The sequence below is a fragment of the Equus asinus genome, chromosome 11 (assembly GCF_041296235.1).
Source record: "Equus asinus isolate D_3611 breed Donkey chromosome 11, EquAss-T2T_v2, whole genome shotgun sequence".
Lineage (NCBI taxonomy): Eukaryota > Metazoa > Chordata > Mammalia > Perissodactyla > Equidae > Equus > Equus asinus.
In genome coordinates this window covers 26,014,311-26,040,463 of record NC_091800.1, presented here as the reverse complement: position 1 = coordinate 26,040,463, position 26,153 = coordinate 26,014,311, and the positions used below count along the sequence as shown (strand labels likewise).

Sequence of the window (26,153 nt, the reverse complement as noted above, 5' to 3'; positions counted from 1 at the left end):
AGACTGTTCTCATTCTGTGTAATTCTTTTTTCTTTTATTTGTTCAGCTTGGGTGATTCCCTGTAGTCTTTCTTCCAGCTTACTGATCCCTTCTTCTGTATCATCTTCTCTGCTGTTGAGTCCTTCTAGTGAATTTTTCATTTCCAGTATTGTCTTCTTCATTTCTGATTGGTTCTTTTTATATTTTCCAGTTCTTTGTTGACATTCTCCCTGTGTGCATCCAGTCTTCTCCCAGTATCAGTGAGCATCCTTCTGAGTTTTTGTTTGAACTTTTTGTCAAGTAGATTGCTCATTTTTGTTTCATTTAGTTCTTTTCTGGGGTTTTGTCCTGTTCCCTTGCTTGAAATGTGTTCCTTTGCCTCCTCCTTATGCCTCTTTGTCTGTGCTTATATCTATGTATTAGGTGAGTTAGCTATGTCTCCTGATCTTGGAGAAGTGGCCTTATGTAAGAGATGCTTTTTGAAGCCCAGCAGTGCCCTTCCCTCTTGACACCAGTCCAAATGATCCAGGAGTGACCCCTGTGTGGCCCAGGTTGCTCTTACTGCAGGTAACCAGGGAGTGGAGTCTTTCCCTCCCTGGCAGGCTGTTTGTAAGTCAGGTTCAGGGAGCCCCAACACAGTTGGCTACAGGGTCTGATAGCACACTCCTGTTGCAGTTTTCCTGATAACTGAGTAGGTACCCAGTGTAGCTGGTAGCTAGGCTCTGGGGCTTACAGTTGCTGTAGTCCTCAGGCCTGCAAGGCTGTTGTCAGCTCTCTTGTGATTGCAGCTGAGTGGGGCTGGCCCTAGGTATAGGAGCACCCAATTGTTTTAGGCTTTGGAAAGTGGGGCTGATCCTCTTTGTGGCTGTTCAAGAAGCACAGGTCTTCTGCCACTGATAAGCCCCACCGCCACAGGTCCACACACACCTTCAACACAGCCCTGGTCCGTGCACGCTTCCCAACCCCCTGGAGTGTTTACCCAATTGCCCCACTGCAGAGGCCCCCACCTCTCCACCAACACCCCCCACAGTTCACCTGGTCCTTGTACAGGCTCTGCCCCACAGAGGCAGACACACTTGTCTGCCTGTAGAGGATCAAGGCACCCAGTCTGTGTGCACAGGCAAGTAGGCTGAGGGCTTGCTGTTGGGTGGAGCTGGTCTCTAGGGTGGGCTGCCTTCCCCAGCTGAACTGGATTAAATCTGTGCCCTAGTGGCATACCCCTGGGCTATCAGGCTGGGGGAAGAACTTCAGTGGTCTCTGCTAGCATCTGTGTCAGCACGTTTGTACTAGTTGACAACAATGGCCACCACCAATGTCTCAGTCTCTGGAGAGGTCTCACCTCTCACCAAGATGCACCCAGAGCCTGCCAGGTGAGTCTCTTTTCACCAAAGGACTGTGCAGCTTTCTTTTTGGAGATTTTAGGTTGCTCTTTGAGACAGGTAAATTTGTGCTTGGGCCCTTTAAGACCAGGGTCTTTTTGGCTTTCACCTGATAGCTTTTCTGTGGGTATTCCCCGCTGCAGTTAAGAGCTGGGGAAGCCAAATAGTAGGACACCCATCTCAGTTGTCCTGAGTCTGAAGGATGCTTATAGTGGTAACGGGCCCCTACTAAGGTCCCCACTTCTCCAGGGAGGGCTGCGTACCTTAGAGTGGCTCCCTCTTGGCCAACTGTGAAGGTCTGCCGCTCATGAAGGTGGCTTTTTTCTCTCCAGAAGGAATTTCTGCCTCTTCCACCTCAGTCAGGACTGTCCCTTGTCGTGAGGGTTCTTTTTATCCAGTTTTCAGTTTTCTCTCCATGGCAGTTTTTCCAAAAATATTTGTAATCTCATTGTGTTTGTGGGAGGAGGTGAGTTCAGAGTCTGCCTACACCACCATCTTGATGAGATCTCCCAATGATTCATGTTTTAAATTGCATGCCATTCTGAATACTATGATGGAATCACTCTGTCCCACCTGGGATGTGAATCATCCCTTTGTCCAGCAAATCTATACTATATATGCTACCTACCTGTATTGCTTAGGTATCAGTTGTAGTGTCTCCTCTTCCATTTATAATTTCGTTGATTTGGGCACTCTCTCTTTTTTCCGGGGTTAGTGTAGCTAAAGGTTTGTTTGCAGATGACATGGTCCTGTTTATAGAAAATCCGAAAGAATCCTCAAAAACGTGACCAGCACTAATAAACGTATCTCAGCAAAATTGCAGGGTAAAAGATCAACACAAAAAATTCACCTGTGTCTCTACACACTGGCAATGAAGAATTTGAAAAGGAAATTAAAACAATTCCATTTACAGTAGCATCCAAAAGAATAAAATACATAGGAATAAATTTACGCAAGTTGATGAAAGACTTGTACACAGAAAACTATGGAAATTTGCTGAAAGAAATCAAAGACAACTTAACTAAATGGAAAGACATCCCATGTTCATGGATTGGAAAACTTAATACTGTGAAGATGGTAACACTGCCGAAAGGAATGTACAGGTTCAGTGCAATCTTTATCAAAATTCCAGTGACCTTTTTTGCAGAAATGAAAAGGCTCATCTCAAATTCATATGGAATTGTAAGGGGTCCCAAATAGCCAACACAGTCTTGAAAAAGAACAACAAAGGAGGAGCACTAACACTTCTCAGTTTTAAACCTACTACAAAGCTAAAGTAGTCAAAACAGTGTAGTGCTGGCATAAGGATAAATATATAGACCAATGGGATAAAATTGAGAGTGTGGAAATAAGCTCATACATCTAGGGCCAGTTTGTTTTTGACAAGATTGCCAAGACTGTTCAATGGGAAGAGAATAGTCTCTTCAACAAACAGTAGGGGGACAATTGGATATCCATATGCAACAGAATGAAATTACACCCCAACCTCACAACATATACAAAAATTAAATGAATCAACAACCTAAATATAAAAGCTAAAACTATAAAACTTATAGGAGAAAACATAGGAGTAAATCTTCATGACCTTGAATTTGGCAATGGAGTCTTAGAGATGACACCAAAAACAAAAGCAACAACAACAAAAATTAGATAAATTGGGCTTCGTCAAAATTAAAAACTTTTGTATGTCAAAGAACATTATGAAGGAAGTGAAAAGACAACCTACGGAATAGTAGGAAATATTTGCATATCCTGTATCTGATAAGGGTCTAATATCCACAATGTATAAAGAACTTTTAAAATTCAACAAAAAGATACACAACCCAATTAAAATTGGGCAAATGACTTGAATACACATTTTCCCAAAGATTTCAAAATCACTAAGAACACATGACAAGATGCTCAACATAATTAGTCATTAAGGAAATGCAAATCAAAACCACAGTAAGATACCACTATATGCCCACATGATGGCTATAATCAAAATAACAAGCACTGGCAAGAGTGTAGAGAAATTGGAACCATTGCATATTGTTGATGGGCATGTAAAATGATGCAGCTGCAGTGGGAAAGTTTGGTGGTTCCTCAAAAACTTAAATATAGAATTACACTATGACTCAGCAATTCTACTCTTGGATATATATCCCAGAGAATTGAAAACAGGACATCAGATTCTTGTACATGAATGTTTATGGCAGCACTATTCTCAGTAGCCAAAAAGTTGAAATAGTCCAAATGTCCATCAGTGTTTGAATGGATACACAAAATTATGGTATATCCATACAATAGAATGTTATTCAGCCACAAAAAGGAATGAAGTGCTGACACGTTACAACCAGGTTGAAGCTCAAAAACATTATGCTAAGTGAAAGAAACCAACTACAAAAGATCACATATTATATGATTCCGTTTATATGATATATCTAAAATGGGTGAATTCATAGAGACATAAGGCAAATTGGTGGTTACCAGGGTTTTGGAGGAGGGAAAAAGTGGAATGACTCCTTACTGGGCAGAGGGTTTACTTTTGGGATGGTGAAATGTTTCGGAACTAGATAGAGGTGGTGGTAGCACAACATTGTGAATGTACTAAGTGCCATGGAAGTGTACATTTTAACATTAGAGTTAATTTTATGTTATGTGAATTTCACCTGACTAAAAATGTTAACAGGAATAAATTATGACGATTTTTGAAAGAATCTGTGAGCTCATACTTCTACTAAGAAACATTTGAAGTTGGGGTGTGGGATAAAGGGAAGAATATAGAAAAGAAGGCTCTTCTTAATAGAAGAATGCTATTAGAAGAAACTAGTAAATGTAAAAAGAATGACTTTTAAAAATTGCCATTTTACGGCTACCACGGTAATGATTTAGTAATAATTCCTGAAACCATTGGATGAAAGACTGTTGAGGAATAAGCTATTTACAGATTCTCAGAGTATCACCATGTTGATTGTTAATTACTTTCAAAGGGAAGTGGTATCTTTATAATGGAGACATCTGACAGATACCACCTAAACCAAGTGATCAAAGTTAACATTACTGAGGTGCTCTAAAATGGTTTAAAAGAGCATGAGAGTGAGCAAATGTGGCAACACTTTAACAATTGGTGAATCTAGGTGAAGGATGTATGGATGTTCATTGAACTATTGCAGTTTTTCTGTACATTTAAAATTTTTCAAAATAAGAAGTTGAAGTAAAGATGAAATTTGGATAGGACCCTTCCCTGTTTAATAGCCTTGCCTAAAGGTTAACGATTTAACTCTTTAGCTTGATATTTAAGGATCTTCATAATCTAGCCTCTGTTTATCCTTCCAGTTTTATCTTTTCCCATCTCATTTCTCAAACTTTAGCTATACACACTTCTCCTTTTTCAAATTGTCCATAATCTCCTTCACCCTCATGATTTCATATATACTGTGTGTGCTCTCTCCTTGAAGTGTCCTCACCCCATCTTTTTAGCTTGTTAACTCCTGGTTGTCCCTGTGAACACTATGTAGTTATCATCTCTTCCAGGAATCTTCTCTGATCATCCTGGGCTGAGTGGAGCCTATAGTACATTGTTCATATCCCTATTATACCACTTATTACACTGGACAGTTAATTGGCTGAGTACTTATTTGTCTCTACCTCACTACACTGTGAACTGTTATGAGGCTTTGGACTGTGATTCATTTTTCTTCTTGGTGCCGCACAATGGGTGTTTAATAAATGATTTTTAGATAAATGGATAAATTTCACCTCTTAATATTTTCTTGAACATCTTATTATAATTTAAAAGAGGTCCATTTATCCTCTTTTTTGCCTAATATCAGGATATATTAGTTGTGTATATGTCATGTTTGGTTTTATTTCTTTTTCTCAACTTTGTAGTGAATGAATTCATTAGAGGAACTATTAGTATTTTATAGAACTCCACACACAGTACAACCAGTACTGACAAGTGATCATGATTAAAAGCAATAACATGTATGTGAAGCACACCATAGTGTGACACACACAAGTAAGCACTACTTTGGGTTTTGGACCCCGTTAGTAATTTAATGAAAACAGTGAAAATTGCAATATCTGCAGAAAGTTGCATGTACAATTCCAGGTGGTTCACAAACCCTTTGAATGGATGTCTGTGGCCCTCAGGTTAGGAGCTCCATTAAACACATAAACACACACCCATGCTCAGGTAATAGACTAATTTAAATGTTTGATCCCATGTGCTCTCATTGCACTTTACTTCTATCATAGCACTTATCGTCAGTCAATTATCAAAAAGAGTAATCATTGAGGTACATCAGAAAACATACTTCTAAAGTTACAGTGTTTAAAATAAAATATATTTCCAGAGCTTCTTTTGCCACAGTAGTTAGTGATATAATAGGCAGAAGAGTATATCGTATGCTAATAGAGGTATCTTAAATTTAGCAAATTGTATGAATTAGCTCTCTGGGGAAAAAAATTTTTGGACCTTCTCCAGATAAATTTTAGATGCATTAAAGAACTAAATATAAGCAATTAAATTATCTAAAAACTAGAATGAAATAGAAACAAGTACTTTTATCAAACTCTAGGTTGGTGTTGTCCAATGGAAATATAATGCAGCCACATTCAAATAGTAAAAACAGGTAAAATTAATTGTAATAATGTTTTATTTAACCCAGTATGTCCAGAATATTATTTCAGCATGTAATCAGTATAAAAATGATTAATGAGGTATTTTACATTGTTGGGTCTTTTTGTACTAAGTCTCTGAAATCGGTGTGTATTTTATTCTCATAGCACATCTCAATATAGACTAGCCACATTTCAAGTGCTTGCTAGCCAGCCACAACTTAAATTTAGAAACAATAGAAGATGTCACAAGGGAAAAAATGGATAACATTGGCTACAGGAAAATAAACAATTGTATTTGAATAAAAGGAGAAAATTTTGCAGCGTAATTTAGTACAATATTATTATTATTAATATGCAAAGAATTCATACAAATCACTAAAATCGTTTAAGACCCCAAAAGATAAAAGGATAAGATGACACAAACAGTTACAAAAGAGCTAGTAACAAACATAAAGATAACATTTAACCTTGTTAATAATCAAAGAAATACAAATTAAAACAATAGTAATATACTATTTTCATCTATCAAGGTAGCAGAGATTTTAAAACTATAATTTCCAGGGTTGCAGAGAATGTGGTTGAAGGATGTTCTCATAGACCGTGAGGGGGAATATGCATTAGTAAAATAAACTTTTAAAAAGTAATTTAGCAACAAGCACAGGAATTCTATTTCTGGGAATATATGTCGTAAGGGAACAATACTAATTATAGAGAGGGGAAAACTGCATACCAAATGCTCACTTCAGCGCTATTTATAATAATGGAAAAACTGAATGCTACCTAAATTCCGTACATTAAGAGAATGGTCAAGTAGTTTATAGTATAGTCATTTAACAAATACTTTGAGTAATTAACAGCATGGAAAAGTCTTTTTTATAATATTAAACTTGAAAAAGATACAGAATTGGAGATCTTTTTATCTATATTTAAGGGGAAAAATTAAGCCTATGCATAGAGAACAAGACTAAGAAATTTATCAGAGGGGCCGGCCCGGTGGCAAGGCGGTTAAGTGTGCACATTCCGCTTCGGCGGCCCGGGGTTCACTGGTTCGGATCCCGGGTGTGGACATGGCACTGCTTGGCAAGCCATGCTGTGGTAGGCGTCACACATAGAAAGTAGAGGAAGATGGGCACAGATGTTAGCTCAGGACCAGTCTTCCTCAGCAAAAAGAGGATTGGCAGCAGATAGCTCAGGGCCAATCTTCCTCAAAAAAAAAAAAAAAAAAAATTTATCAGAGTGTTAACAATGTTTATCCTAGGATAGAAAGACTTCTGATCTTTTTCCAGTTTTGTGTGTTTCAGATGTCATAAAATGTGTTACCTGTATAATGAAAAGAAAACCATTTAAAGTGGTAGGATTAATTTGATACATTCCCAGATATAATTTGAGATGTCAGACTAATTCAAGTATGCTCATCTCATGCTCTGCTGATCAATTTATACTTTATCTTTAGAAAAACACGTACTTAGCAACTGAATAATTAAGCATAGATGATCCAAATATTCTGTGGTTTGACTCCATCTTTGTTTCAGAGTAAAATTTATTGACTTTCCAATAAAAGTTTGCCACTGTTTTTTTTATTTCCTTGCTTTTGGCTTAACTCTGACCTCCAGAAAAGTGAAGTAATATTTTTATCAACAAATGTGTAAAATGTGTAATCGCTATCTTCCTTCCCAGTTTCATGAAGTTAAATAGCTCACATATACTCTCTTACTAGCAATGTTTAGTATTTCAATATACTGATGTACTCTATTTTGATTATTATTATTTGCTCTATTATTTGCTTGTTTTGATTAATACTTCTTCCCCTCATTTTAAGGTTATTTTGGTACAAGTTAACCCGGGGGAAGCATTTACAATAAGAAGAGAAGATGGACAGTTTCAGTGCATTACAGGTAAGAATGATAATTTATTATGATTTGAAACAAGACAAAAATTTATGATACATAAAAGTGTATATGCTTGCAGTTTCTTCCTTTCTTTCTCACTACCACCACACCAGGGCACAAACTCTGAATACCTTATGGTTTAACTATTGCAGGAACACCCTAATTAGTCTCTTTGCCCTGGCTTCTTGATTAATCTTAATGTAATATTAAATTGTTCGCGTGACTCTCTTTCTCAGAAATATTCACTGAATCCGGTTCAGGTTCCTTAGTCTTTTTAAAAGATCATTTAATCTTTCTAGTCTTGCTTCCACTTTCCCTTCGATATTGTTTCCCTTCAATCTTGGTAAGTTGGCTTATTCACTGTCTCTTGAACCTGTCTAGTACTTTCTGTATTTTTCTTCTTATCTTGAATTCAGCCTATCATCCCTGCCCCCAGCCTATCCACATCCTACCAGTGCTTCAAGACTGAGCTCAGATCTTATTTTTAAAAGGTTTTTTGTGAAGTCTTTAGTGGGCATCCCCTCCTCACTACTCACTAGCCATCCCCCACACACATTTATGACAAACAAAAATGTCTCTAGATATCACCAAATGTCTTCTGTGGAGCAAAACCAACCCCAGTCGAGAACCACTGCCTCCTGTGAAGACAGGAGCAGCGAAAAGGTCACTGGCTTTGGGATTAGAGAACCTAGTTTTAAATCCCAACTCTTGCCACAAACTAGCTGTATGAACTTTTACATGTTGTTTAACTTCTATCAGATACATTTCTTATCAGTAAAATTCCCCTGTCTGTGAGTAATAGCACACTTCATAGGATAATTGTGAGAGTTAACTAATATGCTTGAAAAGCATTCTAAACCAGACCTGGCACATAAAAGGTGCTCAATAAATGGTGGTGGTGGGTGCTGTGGTGGTATTTAATAGAAAGTGACCCTCATCTCCACTGAAACCCCATAACACCAATTATTGTGTGATTCATTTAGTAAGTAACTATGTACTTTCTTGCAATATTTATTCTTGTTATATTTTTTAAAGCCATTTAAATTTTGTATGTTTAACTTGAAATGTTTATTCAGTTTCTCCAACTAAGTTCTAAGCACTTCGAGGGCAGATAACCACTTCTTACATTTCTTTGTATTGCCTTCAGTTCCTGACCTTCCATATATTGGATATCTAACTAACAGTTGTTGCTTTAATTTGGAAAAAGCACATCAGAAATACGGTGACCATATGCTTTATCATCCAAACTGGACACTTCTGAAAATGAAAGAGGACCCTAGCAATTACTCCTAGGCAACTGATGTCAGCCAAGAATGTCCCAGGTCAAATAGGACTTATGGTACCCTCCATCTTCCCTGGGCTGTCTAATCTATTTAAGAAGAAATAGACTTATCTCTTTCCAGAAGAGCAATTAGCTCAATAATTAAAATTAAAACTTTTAGCCTGCCATCTAAACCTTACATGTCTTAGAGTTAGCACTCTCTCTAAGTTAATTTAAATCTTGTGTGTGGCAATTAAGGTAACCGCAAATAGGAAGGGCCCACATCTTAAGGGTTTAAAAATAAACCAGGTAGTAGAATTTATAAGCAATATAATAAGCTTCTCTTGTCTTTACTCATCAATTAGGTTTTCATAAAAATAATTTCATTTTTATACTGGGTACCTCTTAGAATGCAAGTTTCTAATAGAGCACACACCTTAGGTTTATTTATACATCTCTTTTCAAGTTGTTTTCAAAGAATATTGTTTATGTTGGAAGCATTTTAGCTAATATAACACTGATCTTTTTGAACAAATCTGCAAATGAGGATACTCATTACCTTTTTAGTGTGACTTAAAGTACAAAAACTGCCAATCACAGATAATCACTGAATTTTAAATAACTTGTATTTTAAAAGTCAACTTGTAGCTATAATTTGTAAATCCCTTCCCTTATAAAATCAATTACATTGATTTTTTTATGTAGCAGTTACTCCTTCAGTCAGGACCAAAAAAGCCTATCTAATTTATAATGTGTCTGAAGTACTAACAGTCACCTAATAATAGGCACTGACTACCATGTGAAGATATTTTTAGGCAGGGACACATTTCTCTGCTTCAGTAGAAAAGGGAGACTCCTCTCTCTATATGACAGATTATAAGAGGGAAGACTTTGTTTTAAAATTACTGGACAGAGTTTTTTAAAACACTGCAAGGGATAAGGGGAACCAGACAGAAAGTAAAAAGCACTCCCTTCTTTGTTTATATTTTTGTTTGTCCAAAATTAAAAGATGAGATAAAGGTGGAAGCAGTAATAGTGAACGAGGGACTGGGGTTGAAGTCTTTATAAAAACCAATGTGCCCTCACTCCAAGCAAGAGAAGAAGACAGGACAGGAAAAGACTAATGCCTACTGGAGCTCGTCCTCCTCCCTTTTCTTCCCTTTTGCCATCACTAGTTTCTATCATGTGGCATACATCTTTCTGAACTAGTTCTAGAGCTAGGTAAATAATAAGCGTAGAAATAGAAGTGGAGGCAACAGGTAACAAAGAGAAAGAGAAAGTCTTAAGGGAGGAAAATCATATGCCAGTGAAGCTGAGAGAAAAATAGAATCCTGTGGCCCTAAGGCCATCAAGTTAGGAAAACTTTTCTCTTCACAGCCACTATACTAATAAAAGAAAACCTTTGTAGTGAAACCTAAAGAATTGAGATAAATACAGTGTAAATCAATAAACATTTGAATTAAAGACTATTCTTTTTAAAGTAGTTTTATTGCCTGTCAAGAATTTAAAGAAATAAAAACTGTTAACAGAAATCCTAGGAAACCTTAAACATCTAAATGATCCCCCTATTTTATTAGAGGTTCAGAATTTGTGAGATATAGCTAAATATAGGCAGAGCTCAATATAGTACTTTTACTACAATAGCGTACTGCTTGGAGATATAAATTGCCAATTTTTTTTTTCATGAATTTACTAAGTGTCTGCTGAAGTATTCTGTGCCAGCTGCTGAGGATTCAAAGAAAACTAAAACACAGTTCCTGCTGTTCAAGAACACAGTGTAGCAGGGAAGAAAGGGGAAAAATTAACAATTGTATTACAGTATAAAAAGAACCATTAGAGATAGGCATGAGGTTTTGTGGGAGTGATGTCAGGAAAAAAATTCTTCAAGGAGAAAGTGACACATGGCTTGTCTTTAAGGAAAATAGCAGTTGGCCAAATGGACAAAAGAGTCTCAGGAAAGCATTTTAGGCAGGGGGAACAGCATACAAAACCAACAGAAGGAAAGAATACCTTGACTTATTTGAATAACTGCAAAGAGATTAGATTTGCTAAAAAGTTGTATAAGGGGATGTGGATGGAGATGAATCTGAAAATGTAGACAGATCTTGAAATGGCTTGACTGTCATGCTAAGAATTTACACTTTATTGTAAAGGTGAAGAAGAGCCATTGAGGAAGATTATGCAGGAGAGTTAACATCCAATTTACAGTTTGGAAAGGTCAATGTCGTCTTCCTGTTATGTTAATATGTGGTTACTTGTTAACCTAAAAATCTTATTACAAACAAAAGTGTTCAATAAAATACAACAAATAATCTTTTAAATGCATTGCTGAGCTTCTCTCTCTTCCCTCCATCCCCCAAAAAAGAGGGGGAAAAGGAAATAAATTATGGGGTAGAAACAAGCGCTTTTCAATATATGTTTTTCAAAATATGTTTCCTGTTTATGCTGAAAAGAATATTCTTTGTCCATTTGATTTGATCACTTTTTTATTGTTGCATACCATTCTTTATGAGTCCTATCCAGGATCTGACATCTGTCTTCCCCTTTTCTGCCTTATTTCATGTTCTTTTAGATCCTGCATCACTCTTAAATATCTAAAAGTGTAGTTCTCTGCCTTTAACTACTTTCCAGTTTGCCATTCTGCTTATTGCTTAGGTTTGTTCATACTGCCTGATTCTGACTCATACCTTACTTTTCCCATCTTAAGCCACTGTTCATTGGTTTCAGCACAAATATATCATTGCTTTTGAAATCCGAGTACAATCTTGAATGTCTCAGTTTTTTTCTATGAAAAGGTATTTTGAAACTGATCTGATAACTTGATGTTTTTGGTTTTTTTAGTGAAGTGCTTTGATAGGTCAACAGATTGCCTTGTATGATGATAGATACTGTGAAAATTAATTCATTTTTGCCTGGTAATTGTACATAGGGATGTAAAAATTTATTGAATGAGTAAATCTTCCAGTTTAGTATTAATAGATCTTTGTAACGTGCTAAAGACTGCCCTTCTTAATTTACTTTTGTGGGGAGGTATGCAGAATAGAGAATTAGGGAAGGTTTCTGAATTTAGGTTACTGGGGGCGGGGGGAGGGGAAGGTCCTAGACGCATATTTTGTAGAGAATATGTGGTAAACTCTTAAGATCCTTGTTTTAGAGCCTGCTTTCCTAGCAATAAATTGGTACTCATCCTTTAGACATCCTTTCTGCGAAGTGTTTGCAGACTAGATCTTTCTTCAGTTTCTCTCCTCTCCTATACCTGGCTACCCATATAGAAATATTTGAGGGCAGAAATTTAGTTTTACATGTGTTTGTAGCCGTGTTGCCTTATGTAGTACCCAGCACCTAGAGAATGCTCAGTGAATGTTTAATTAAGTTGAATGGGGAAGAGAAAAAACTTAACGTTTTCTGAGCATTTCTATGTGCCAAGCAAATGGAGTCTATATACAAAACAGTTTTATCTAAAAACCCTCATTATTGAGAAGGAGATGTGGCTTTCTTTTTTGTTTCCTCCATGATACCTCAAAATGAATAAATAGGACTAAAGAGTAAAAATTTATTAATTAAATATTTAGTGATTTTGCATTGTTATGGCACTTCTCCTTTGGTTTGATTCCATGCTGCTACATGTAAGAAAGTAAGTTATAAAAAAGCCAAAAGAATATACAGATTGCCTAGGCCTGAATAGTTTTTATATGCCCTGGCCCCTTCAAATTATGTATTTAAGAAGACAAACAAAGATATTGATGATTGTTTACATTTATTAATCTATAGGTAATAGTTAAGCACGTGTACGGTACCTGGGTTTGCGTTCCAGCTCTGCCACTTACTCTTATATCAGTCAGGTTATATTAAGCAATTTAGTGATTACTTTTACATCCTGTCTTGCCATTTGTTTGTGTAATAGACTCTATGTGTATGTGTGTGTATGGATGTATTGTTTTGGACGTATTTTAGACATTCTGTTTATATCTGGAACCACAGAACCCAAGAGCTGCATCAGGTATATAACCCTAATTATGTTGATCATGGATTAACTGGATCTACATTTTGATGATTTGTTTCTGCAACATTGCCTCCACAGTTGCACTTCAGCAAGAGTGAGGACTTTATATATTCTTCATCTGTTCACTCATGCAGTATTCAGTAAGAGACAAAAGTGAATAAGCAAGCACTATTTACTTATTTCCTCAAGATTATCTGACACACTTTCTTATGTATCTTTATGGGAAGATGAAATCAAATTTGATCACTGGCCCATTGCCAATTTAAAACTTTGTCTTATGTTATAACATCCAGGACTTTTTTTCTCTAGTGCTCTTTCTATACATTTCTAATCAATAGCTTTGACAAAAATAAATGATGTTTATAGAATTTTTAGAAAGTTACCAAGGACAACTAATAACATTAAGTAAATATCAAGCTCAAGAAGATCAGAATATATTAAAATGATAGGTCTAAACCAATAGGATAAAGTTTAATAGGAGTAAATACAAAGTTTGGCATTTTGATTTAAAAAATTAACTGCACTGGTACTGTATAGATGTGTATCAGAGTTTCTTTTTGAAACTGACTCTTGTCTGTTAAACACAAAAGGAGTTTATTAAGATGATATTGAGAGTCTTCCTAGTCTTCTCTTTCCTTCCTAACACTTCAATCCTAAAGCCATTAGGTGGGGCAGAACAATATAGACACTTGTCTTAGTTCATTTGGGCTGCCATATAGAATACCATGGACTGGGTGGCTTATAAACAACAGAAATTTATTTCTCCCAGTTCTGGAGGCTAGAAGTCCAAGATTGGGCTGCTAGCATGGTTGGGTTCTGGTGAGAGCCCTCTTCTGGCTTGCAGACTGCTGACTTCTTGCTGTGTCCTCACATGGCAAAAGGGGCAAGGGAACTGTCTGGGATCTCTTTTATCAGAGCACTAATGTGATTCATAAGGGTGTCACCCTCATGATCTCATCACCTCCCAAAAGCCCCACCTCCTAATACCAGTTAGAATTTCAACATGTTAATTTTGAGGGCACACAAACATTCAGTCTATGGCAACACTGCACTGATGGGAGTGGGGGAGGTGAGCTGCAGTGTCCCAGAGTGGGATGTCAGAACCTAATTTGGGTGAGGAGTTCATCACATCGGAGAATAGCCTAGTGTAGAGAATCAGAGCTCAAACAGAGTGAGGAGGAAATTCACATAGTGAGGTGGCCTGGTATAGAGACTCAGAGTCAAAGCAGGCTGAGGAAGGTATCCTCAAGAAGGGGTGGCCTGGCGTGGGGTGTAAGAATCTGAGCTGGATGAGGAAGTCATAAATACAGTGGAGTGGCCCAGTGTAGAGAATCAGTGCAAGACTAAGGTGAAAGCATCCATATGTGAGGGCAACCTGATGTAGGGAGTCAGAGCTCAAACAGTGAGGAGGCCATCTATGTGGAAGGGTAGCCTGACATGGATTGTTGGAGCTCCAGCAGGGTCAGACCGTTCACATGCTGGGGGTGTTCTGGAGCAGAGAGTCAGATTCCAAGTTGTGTAAAAAGGACATTCACATGGAGGATGGTCTGCTGCTGAGTGGGGAGGGCATCTACACAGAGGGGTAGCGTGGCATGGGGTGTCATAGCCCCAGCAGGGTGATGAAAGTGTCTGTGTAGTAGAAGCAGTCACCATGAAGACTCAGAGCCAGTTTGAGCTGTCAGAGCCCAAACAAAGTGAGGAGGATGTTGTCTACATGGGAGGTGTGGGATGGGGTCCAGCAAGGAGAATCAGATCCTGAGCATGGTGAGGAAGGGATCTCTATTGCCATGATAGGAGGTATCAGAGCCCAGGGAAGCCCATCCACATGTGGAGGGTAGCCTAGCATAGAAAATGAGAGCCTGAGTGGGTTGAGGAGGGCATCCGCATAGAGGAATGGCCTGGTATGGGTTGTCAGAGCCAAAGCAGAGTTAAGGAGGTTGTCCACATGGTGGGGTGAGGGCCTAGTGAGGGGAGTCAGAGCCCAAATGTGGTGACAAGAGAATATACACAGAAGTGGAGTAGGTAGCCCAGCACTGGGTATTAGAGTTTGTGTGTGACCACATGGAGCCAGGGAGAGAAGGATATCTACATGGGGAGTTGGGTGGGTAGTGGGCTTTCAACATGGGAAGTCAGTGAAGCTAGCATCTGCTCTGGGAGAGTTGCCCAGTGTGGGGAGACAGAAGGGGCTTAGGAGAGCATCTGCCAGGGGCAGGAATGGTGGCAGAGATGGAGGTTTATTATATGTACCGGGCGCTAATCAAAGAAGCAGTGACATTAAAAGTTATGAGAGCCAAGTTTCTTACTATCAGAGAAGGAGTTTGAGATGTGGAAATGGAGGAAACTAGAGGGAATCCTTTGGCAACTTAATCAGAATATTCAGACATTTCTGATTCTAGGTCTGGGGCAGGGAAAGTACAAGGTGATACTGGAACATATTGTTAGCCCAGAAAGAAGGAAATGCTCAAAAATGGATGAAGACATGTCAAAATGACATAGTAGCCAGCTTGAAGTAACTTCTACTAGCAAAATCAGACACAGTTTGAGCATCAAAATGATAGAAATGGATTAAAGCCCACTGAGTAAAATAGGAAACTGTGAGTCCAAATATAAATAAATAAATGAACAAATTGAAAGTTTGCTGGAAAATGGACTGTTTACATAGTTTCAAAGTACCTCCCCACATAATGCTTACTGATTAAAGGCCAAAAAAAAAAGTAACTTTACAGTGGAGAAACCTGGCAGACACCATCTTAATCTAGTGATCAAATCCTATGTCGTCAGTAATGGGAGAAATCCAAATTGTGTGCTACCTGATATGATGCACTAAGAGGAACACGGTGTCACTTCTGTGATATTTCTCCCAAGAATGTATAATCTGAATCTAAACACAAGGAAATAGTGGACAAACCCAAATCGAGAGACATTCTATAAAATAACTAGACTGTAGTCTTCAAAAGTCAAGATCATGAAAGTCAAGGAAAGACTGAGGAATCATTCAGACTGATAGACATAAAGGAACATGCCAACTAAATGCAATACGTGATTCTGAACTGCAGTCATGCATCACTTAACAACCAGGATACATTCTGAGAAGTGCATTCTTAGGCAATTTCATCATTATGCCAACATCATAGAGTGTACTTACACAGACCTAGATAGTATAGCGTACTACATATGTAGGCTATGGGGTACTGATCTTATGGTACCACCGTCATGTATGCAGCCTGTCATTGACCAAAATGTCATTATGTGGTAAATGACTGTAGACACTTTTGCTAGAAGGCACGTTATTAGGACAATTGGTGAATCTTGAATGAGATTTGAAAATTAGATGGTTTATTAGTTTCTTTGGGCTGCCATACAAAGTGCCACAAACTAGGAGGCTTAAAACAACAGAAATTTAATGTCTCACAGTACTGGAGTTAGAAGTCCGAGATCAAGGTGTCAGCAGGGTTGGCTCCTTCTGGGGGAGAATTCATGTGTCTCTCCTAGCTGCTAGTGATGGCCAACAGTCCTTGGGATTTCTTGGCTTGTAAATGCATCGCCCCATTCTGTCTCCACCTTCACGTGGCATTCTTCCTGTGTCTCTGTGTCTTCACATGTCTGTCTTTTTATAATGATACCATTGGTTTGAGGCCCACTTTACTCCAGCATCACCACATCTTAACTCATTACATCTGCAATGACCCTATTCCCAAATAAAGTCACATTCTGAGGTAGTGGTATTTAAAGATATCTTTTTGGGGGGGGACACAATTCAACTTATAACAGATAGTAATAAAATATCAGTCTTAATTTCCTGGTTTTGATGGTTGCTTTGTTATATTGGAAGTTGTTCTTTTCTATTGGAAATGCATACTAAAGTATTCCATGGGTACTAGGCCATCATGTCAGCATTTTACTTTCAAATGGTTTAGGGAAGATAGTTCTTTCTGCTGGCTGGATATGCAACGTTTTTTGTAAGTTCGTGATTCTTTCAAAATTTTTTAAAAATATTACTTTAAGAAAATGATATTGGATGTCATAGAATCTTTGGGAGGACTAGAGAACCAGACTCAAGGCTAAGCTTCAGGAACAGTTCTCCAAAACCATGCTACAGAACTGGTATGAATAAGAAGTTATCATGAGTGCCATGATTATACTCATTCCCTTTCTTCACTAATAACTCGGTGTTATGTGCTTCCAGCACAGATACCACTTCTGCAACAGGAATCTTGTAGCTACCCACCACTGCCTCCTAGGTTATCAGCACCTATAAGAGCAGTGGTCTTTACCTCACACCACACACAACACACAAGAGGTCCTCCAATACACAAAAGGTCTTCAGAGCCTATGCACCAAAACAAATGGTAGTCTCCACGACAGTGCAGGAGAGATAGACTTAACTTTATTAATAGAACTCGCTTATTTTAGTAGAACTAGAGCTAAATATGAGTCACCTGTTGAATCTTATTTGCAAAAATGAAAACAAATGAAATCTTGGGCTGCAAAAACAGAAATGTAAGTTCAGAACAGATGGTGTAATACTCTGGTTAGATGGCATCCTTTTATATATTTAAAGAGAAGTATTTAGTTTAAAAAAAGTATTGACAAACTGAGATTGAACCCAGGAGGGGAACCAAGAGAGCACTAAATCATGAAATCATTCTTATAAAAGACTATAAAAACACTTGTGGAATGTTTAACCTAGAAAAGAGAACTATGACTTGGAATACATTGTTCTTTGTACCTTTAATGGCAGAATTTAGACTGAGTGAGAGTTACAGAAAAACAGATTTTGACTCACAGGGAAGAACTGTCCAACAATTACGGCTGTATAAAAATGGAATCATTGAGAGTAATGTCAGCATCATGACAGAGTGAGCTCTTCCCTTAGAATCTCCCCTGTAAGATACAATGAAAAAGACATTCATAAACCACAGAGAACATTCACACAACACAAAATATGTCTGAGAGACCCACACAGCCATACGTCTGAAGGTGGACCCCCTGAGAGGAAGTGGAAGGTGGTAAGGGGATCTCCCTTTCCTCCCCCAGTGGCAGCAACCCAGAGCATGGGACCACGCATGGCTCTGAGAAAAGTAGGGGGAGGGGCAGCTCTCCACGGGAATACCTTTGATCCTCAAATTCCCTTGTAGCCTGTGGGAAAGCCCCACACAGAAGTGGATAAGCTATTATGGGGGTGTGTCTCTGTCAAGCCAGCACCCCAAGAGAGCAGATAACAAGGGCAGAGCAAGAACACCTCCAGGATCATGCAGGCGAAAGAAAGCAGACTTCCCTCTGCCCAGTGCTCCAGCTCAGCCAGTCGGCCAGAGCATCCCCACATACATTAGAAAAGCAACAGCTGTGAGCAAGCTAGCCAGAATCAGACAGGCCCTGTCAGCATAGATTCTGGGGACAGGCACAACTGCCAGGGATCTCAGCAGGCTCAGAATACACAGCTCCTGACCCTTCCCCCATTGGTGGCAGGTGCACTCTGCAACCAGATACTATCACTTTGCAAAGACACAAATCCACACCTCAAACAGTATGAAAAATATATTACTACTCCAGACCAAAAGGAAGATGACAAGCACCCAGAAATCAAACTGGAAGGCACAAAAATTCACAGTCTAAATGACAGGGAGTTCAAAATAGCCATCATAAAAAAACTCAGTGAGTTACAAAAAAATACAGATAGTTCAAACAAATCAGGAACAAAGTTAATGAACAGAGAGAATTCTTCACAAAAGAAACAATAAAGAAAAACCAATCAGAAATGTTGGAGATGAAAAGCACAATAGATGAGATAAAGAAAAATCTGGACTCCCTGAATACCAGAGGTGATATTATGGAGAACAGAATTAGCAGTCTGGAGGACAGAAATAAAGAAATGCTTCAGATGGAGGAGGAGAGAGAACTAAGACTATAGAGAAATGAAGAATCTTTCCAAGAAGTATCTAACTCAATTGGGAAATGCAACATAAGGATTATGGGTATTACAGAGGAAGAAGGGAGCAGAAAGCTTGTTCAAAGACATAATGGCTGAAAACTTCCCAAATCTGGGGAAAGAGCTGAAAATACAAGTAAAAGAAGCTAATAGAACTCCCAATTACATCATTGTAAAAAGATTTTCTCCAAGGCATGTATTAGTAAAACTGGCAAAAGTCAATAAGAACAAAAAAGTATTAAGGGCAGCAAGGCAGAAGAAAATAACTTACAAAGGAACCTCTATCAGGCTTTCAGTGGGTTTCTCAGCAGAAACCTTACAGGCTAGGAGAGAGTGGAATGATATATTGAAAATTCTGAAAGACAAAAACTTCCAACCAAGAATACTCTATCCAGCAAAAATATCCTTCAGATATGACAGAGAAATAAAAACTTTCCCAGATAAACAAAAGCTAAGGGAGTTCATCACCCAAGACACCCTCCCCTGACAAGAAATTATCAAGAAGGCCCTCATACCTGATTTAAAAAAAAAAAAGGAAAGAAAAGGTTTACAAAACCTTGAGCAAGGAGATAAATAGGCAGACAAAATCATAAAATTGCAGCTCTCTATAAGAACAGGTTAGCAAACACTTAATTATAACATTAAAGATAAATGGAAGGAAAACATCAAAAATAAATATCTCATCATTTTAACCACATATTCACAACATAAGATGGAAATAGTTGTGACAACAACTTAGAAGGGGAAGAGAAAAGGGATGGAATTGGCTTAGACTAAGGAAATAAAAGGTTATCAGAAAATGAAGTGTCTCATCTACTAGATTTTTTAATACAAACCTCATGGTAACCGCTAAGCAAATAATCAGAACAAAAACACAAGTGATAAATAAAGAGAAAACTGAGAAAACCATCATAGAGAACTACCAAACTGAATTGGAAGTGTGAAATACACTGGACAAGAAGCAAAAGAAATACAGAACAAATGGAAAACGAGAGATTAAAAGGCAGCAATGAAGCCCTCATGTATCAATAATCACTCTAAATGTAAATAGATTGAATTCTCCAAACAAAAGACACAGAGTGGTGGGATGGATTAAAAAACAAGACCCAACAATATGCTGCCTCCAGGAAACACATCTCATCTCTAAAGACAAACACAGGCTTGGCGTGAAGGGATGGAAGACAATACTCCAAGCTAATGGCAAACAAAAGCAGGTTTTGTCATACTTATATCAGACAAAGTAGACTTCAAGATAAAGAAGACAATGAGAGACAAAGAGGGACAGTATATAATGATAAAAAGGACACCCCAGTAAGAAGACAACACTTAAAATATATATGCACCCAACACAGGAGCACCAAAGTACATAAAGCAACTATTAACAAACCTGAAAGGAGATGTTAACAGCAACACAATAATAGTAGAGGACCTCAACACCCCACTTGCATCAGTGGATAGATATCCAGACAGGAGGTCAGGTAACTAGTGGATTTACATGAAATACTAGAACAGATGGACTTAATAGATATATATATATATAGAACACTCCATCCCAAAAGAGCAGAATACATATTTTTCTCAAGTGCACATGGAATATTCTCAAGGATAGACCATATGTTGGGGAACAAGGCAAGCCTCAATAAATTGAAGAAGACTGAAATCATATCAGGCATCTTTTCTGACCATAATGCTATGAAATTAGAAATCAACAACAAGAAAAAAGCTGGGAAAGTGACAAAGATGTGGAGACTAAACAACATGCTACTGAACAACCAATGAATCATTGAAGTTGTTAAAGGAGAAATCAAAAGATATCTGGAGAAAAATGAAAATACAACATACCAACTCACGTGGGATGCAGGAAAAGCAATCCTAAGAGGGAAATTCATAGCAATACAGACCCACCTTAACAAACAAGAAAAACCTTAAATTAGCAATCTTAAAGTACATCTAACAGAATTAGAAAAAGAAGAACAAAGCCCAAACTCAGAAGGAGGGAAATAATAAAAATTAGAGCAGAAATAAATGAGATTGAAACAAACAAAAGAATACCCAGAAAGGATCGATGAAACCAAGAGCTGGTTCTTTGAGAAGGTAGACAAAATTGACAAACCCTTAGCCAGACTCATTAAGAAAAAAAGAAGGCTCAAATAAATAAAATTAGAAATGAAAGAAAATACAACAGATACCACAGAGATACAAAGGATTATAAGAGAATACTATGAAAAACTATATGAATATAGATGCAGAAATTCTCAACAAAATATTGGCAAACCAAATACAGCAATAGATTAAAAAGATCATACAGGGGCCTGCCCTGTGACTGAGTGGTTAAGTTCACATGCTCTGCTCTGGTGGCCCGGGGTTTTGCCTATTCAGATCCTGGGCACAAACATGGTAAAGCTTATCAGGCCATACTGAGGCAGCATCCCACATAGCACAATGAGAGCCACTCACAACTAGAATATACAGCTATGTACTGGGGGGCTTTTGGGCGAAGAAGAATAAAGAAAGAAGATGGGCAAAACATGTTAGCTCAGGTGCCAATCTTTTAAAAAACAAATGCTAAAGAGAAAAATTCAGGGGAAAAAAACAATCATATACCATGATTAAGTGGGATTTAAACCAGGGACACAGGGATGGTTCAACATCCACAAGTCAGTAAATGTGACACACCACATTAACAAAATGAGGAATAAAGACCATATGATCATCTCAAGAGATGTGGAGAAAGCATTTGACAAGATCAAACATCCATTTATGATAAAAACTCTCAATAATATGGATATAGAAGGAAAGTACCTGAACATAATAAAGGCCATATGTGTCAGACCCATGGCCAACATCATGCTCAATGGGGAAGAGCTGAAAGCCATCCTTCTGAGAACAGGAATAAGACAAGGGTGCCCATTCTCACCACTCTTAGTCAACATATTACTGGAGGTTTTGACTAAATCAATTAGGCAAGAAAAAGAAATAAAAGGAATCCAAATAGATAATGAAGAAATGAAACTCTCACTGTTTGCGGATGACATGATTCTGTATATAGGAAACCCTAAAGAGTCCGTCAGAAAACTATTAGAAATAATCAACAACTGCCGCAAAGTTGCAGGACACAAAATCAACTTACAAAAATCAGTTGTGGGGCTGGCCCACTGGTGTGGTAGTTAAGTTCACAGACTCTGCTACAGCGGCCCAGGTGTGGACTTAGATACCACTCATGAAGCCATGCTGTGGCAGCTTCCCATATGCAAAGTAGAGGAAGATTGGCATGAATGTTAGCCTGGGGCCAATCTTCCTCACACAGACATGCACAAAATCAGTCTCATTTCTATATTCTGATAACGAACTAGCAGAAAAAGAAGTCAAGAAAACAATCCCATTTACAGTTGCAACAAAAAGAATAAAATATCTAGGGAAAAATTTTAACCAAGAAAGTGAAAGACCTATACCCTGAAAACTGTAAGACATTATTGAAAGAAATAGAAAAAGACGTAAAGAAATGGAAATGTATTCCATGCACATGGATTGAAAGAATGAATGTAGTTAAAATGTCCGTACTACCTAAAGCAATCTACAGATTCAGTGCAATCCCAATCAGAATCCCAGTTATTCTTGATAAAAGCATCCTGAAATTCATATGGGGCAACAAAAGACCCCGAATAGCTAATGCAATCCTGAGAAAAAAGAAGAAAGCCGGAAGCATCACAATTCCTCATTTCAAAATATACTACAAAGCTATAGTAATCAAAACATCACGGTACTCACACAGAAATAAACAGACAAATTGATGGAACAGAATTGAAAGCCCAGAAATAAAACCACACATCTATGGACGGCTAATCCGTGACAGAGGAGCCAAGAACATACAATGAAGAAAGGAAAGTCTCTTCAGTAAATAGTGTTGTGGAAACTGGACAGCCACATGCAAAAGAAGAAAGTAGACCATTTTCTTTCACCATACACAAAAATTAACTCAAAATGGATCAAAGTCTTGAATGTAAGACCTGAAACCATAAAATTCCTAGAAGAAAATATAGGCAGTACCCTCTCTGACATCCGTCTTAGAAGGATCTTTTCCGATACCACGTTTACTCGGACAAGGGAAACAAAAGAAAAAATAAACAAGTGGGACTTCATCAGACTAAAGAGCTTCTGCAAGGCAAAGGAAACCACAAACAATACAAAAGACAGCCCACTAGCTGGGAGAAAACATTTGCAAATCGTATATCCAACAAACAGTTAATTTCCAAAATATATAAAGAACTAACACAGCAACAAAAAACCCAACAACTCAAGCAAAAACTGGGCAGAGGATATGAACAGACATTTCTCCAAAGAAGGTATACAGATGGCCAACAGGCACATGAAAAGGTGTTCATCATCACTAATCATTAGGGAAATACAAGTCAAAACTACACTAAGATAACACCTCACACCTGTTAGAATGGCTATAATCACCAAGACAAAAAATAACAAATGTTGGAGAGGATGTGGAGAAAAGGGAACCCTCATGCACAAACTGGTGCAGCCACTGTGGAAACAGTATGGAGATTTCTCAAAAAATTAAAAATAGAACTATCGTACATCCCAGCCATCCCACTACTGGGTATTTAGCCAAAGAACTTGAAATCAGCAATTCAAGGAGACTTATGCACCCTGTGTTAATGGCAGCATTACTCACAATAGCCAAGCCATGGAAGCAACCCAAGTGCCCATGGACTGATGATTGGATAAAGAAGATGTGGTATATATACACAAATGAATACTGCTTAGCCATAAAAAAAAGACAAAACCATCCCATTTGCAACAACATGGACCTTGAGCATATGATGGTAAGCAAAATAAGCCAGACAGAGAAAGACCAATACTGTATGATTTCACTCATTTGTGGAAGATAAACTAACACATGGACAAAGAGAGCAGTTTAGTAGTTACCAGCGGGGAAAGGGGTTGGAGGGTGGGTATAAGGGGTGAAAGGGCACATTTATATGGTGACTGACAAATATTAATGTACAACTGAAATTTTACAATGTTATAAACTATCATGACCTCAATAAACTTAACAGAAAAATAGAGTCGTTGCTTTGTTATATCAGAATCACATCATTATATGTGCTTTTATGCACTGTTTGGATTATATAAAAGTAATTCTTGCATAGAAAAAGAAGTTTGCTTGGGTAAACTCCAACATTCATTCTAGCGAGATTCTTTGATTCCAGAATAACCTGTTAATTAAACTGAGATCTCTTTAGTTAATTTTGGGAGTACTCTGAATGAGAGTCTTAAATTTAACAAGTTGATCTGTGCACAGGCATTTTTCATAAAGTAATTGAGCTAGTGAATGGTTATTGCTCACAATAGACCTATAAAAAGGCTGCCAACTAATTTATTAGTCCAAATTCCTAATGAAATAAACACTTGGGAGAGAAACTTTCACTAAACTTCTGACTCTTATTGGGGCATGAACAATGATGCTGTCTTTATTTTGATACATAAAACCTTACTTAACTAAAGTGTTCAAGGAATATTAGCTTCCTTCTATTTGGTTTCCCTAACAGGAATTGTTTGTTTTTCATCTCCGATTCTCTGTGCTAAAATAAAGCCTTTTGCTTAATAGACATGCTGTCGATATTTATTAAAATTAACTGCTAAATTTTTTTGGTGAGAAAGATTTGCTTTGAGCTAACATCTGTTGCCAGTCTTCCTCTTAGTTTGCTCAAGGAAGATTAGCCCTGAGCTAACATCTGTGCCAGTCTTCCTCTATTTTGTATGTGGGTCACCATCACAGCATGGCTTGACAAATGGTTTAGGTCTGCACCTAGGATGCAAACCTGTGAACCCAGGCTACCAAAGTGGAGTGCACTAGACTTAACCACTACGCCATCGGGCGAGCCCCAAAATATTTTTAAATATATTGGTATACTTGTTTGCCTTGGTAACTACTATATACTAAAAATAGGCTTTTATACTTAGAGATATTTTAGCACCTCAGAGTCTTCAATATGAGCACCAGTTAAGATTGTAGAGTAATATGGAAATATTGATTTAAATATGGAAATAATAAGCCAAAGGTAACACCAGGATGTTAATCATTTGACCAAATTCTGGATTTCTGCTTATTTTCTTATGATTTGGCTCTTAAATATAGAAAAAGCATCAAGGTGAATTCAAGTTTGTTGAGAAGTATCACCTGTGTTTTCTCATGTCTCACCTTACTTAGGGAGACCAGGAACCTAACTAACAACCCCAGAGCATGTTAATTTTGAGCTTCTTCACCCACTAGAGTTAGTAAGACATCACGCCACACCTCCAAGCCCTGCTGCTTTCCTTTTTGCTTTCAAGTGGCTCTCACCAGTTTCGCAACAGTTACTGATATCTTCTCACCATTGTGGCTGCTGATTCGCTTTCCAGTCTGACAGTGGGGGTTCATTTAGCCCTTGTTCCTTCTACTGTCACCTCATTCAAGAAGTGACCATCACTGTTGCTCCTGGGGGCAATTATTGTTAGCACTTTTGTTCCCGTTTTTCTTCTCTTCACTGCTGCTGCTGTTGATCACAGCTTTTCTGTTCTTACCTTGTCTCTTCATGTACCTGATCCTGCCTCTCCCTGACATTATAGGGGTTTTTGAAGTTAAGGGAAGGTTTGTCTCAACCGGTACTTAGCATTTTGTTTCTCTCTGTCTGTTCTGGGATCATGATGAGTATAACCACATATCTATCCTCCCTCCCACAAGTATGCTCTTTCATATTTGCCATCTCCTTTGCAGAGCATTTTTTTAGCAAGTCTCCATGACTGAGCCAGATGACTTGTGAGATCCTTAATAAATAGAGTATTTTGTTCTATACTTATAAACCTGTATCCCATTAATCCCAACTCTGTTACTGCAGAGTGAGTTCTCTACCCTCCAAGAGTTGGAGCTCCTGGCTTTGTTCTTCTCTGTGTTCTAGTCTGAATCCTTATGCCTGTAAGATCTAATCAAAGCCCATTCCTCCCAGGATGTCTTTGTCGGGGAGGGGAGAGGAAGATGGAGTTGTCATGAAAGTAGGACTCTTAGTCTCCTGCTCTGATATTCTGGAATCCCTGAGACGTGTATACAACCACA

The 26,153-nt window shown here is 38.0% G+C and overlaps 1 protein-coding gene across 4 annotated transcripts in view; it reads left to right on the top strand.

The window, feature by feature from the left end:
* FNDC3A (fibronectin type III domain containing 3A) overlaps positions 1 to 26,153 on the top strand; it is a 200,469-nt gene that overhangs the window by 78,302 nt on the left and 96,014 nt on the right. For all 4 annotated transcript variants that reach the window (XM_044777168.2, XM_044777167.2, XM_070520652.1 and 1 more), the window contains one exon: positions 7,786 to 7,861. In XM_044777168.2, the coding sequence (XP_044633103.1) occupies positions 7,786 to 7,861 (76 nt within the window). The remainder of the gene's footprint in view (positions 1 to 7,785; positions 7,862 to 26,153) is intronic.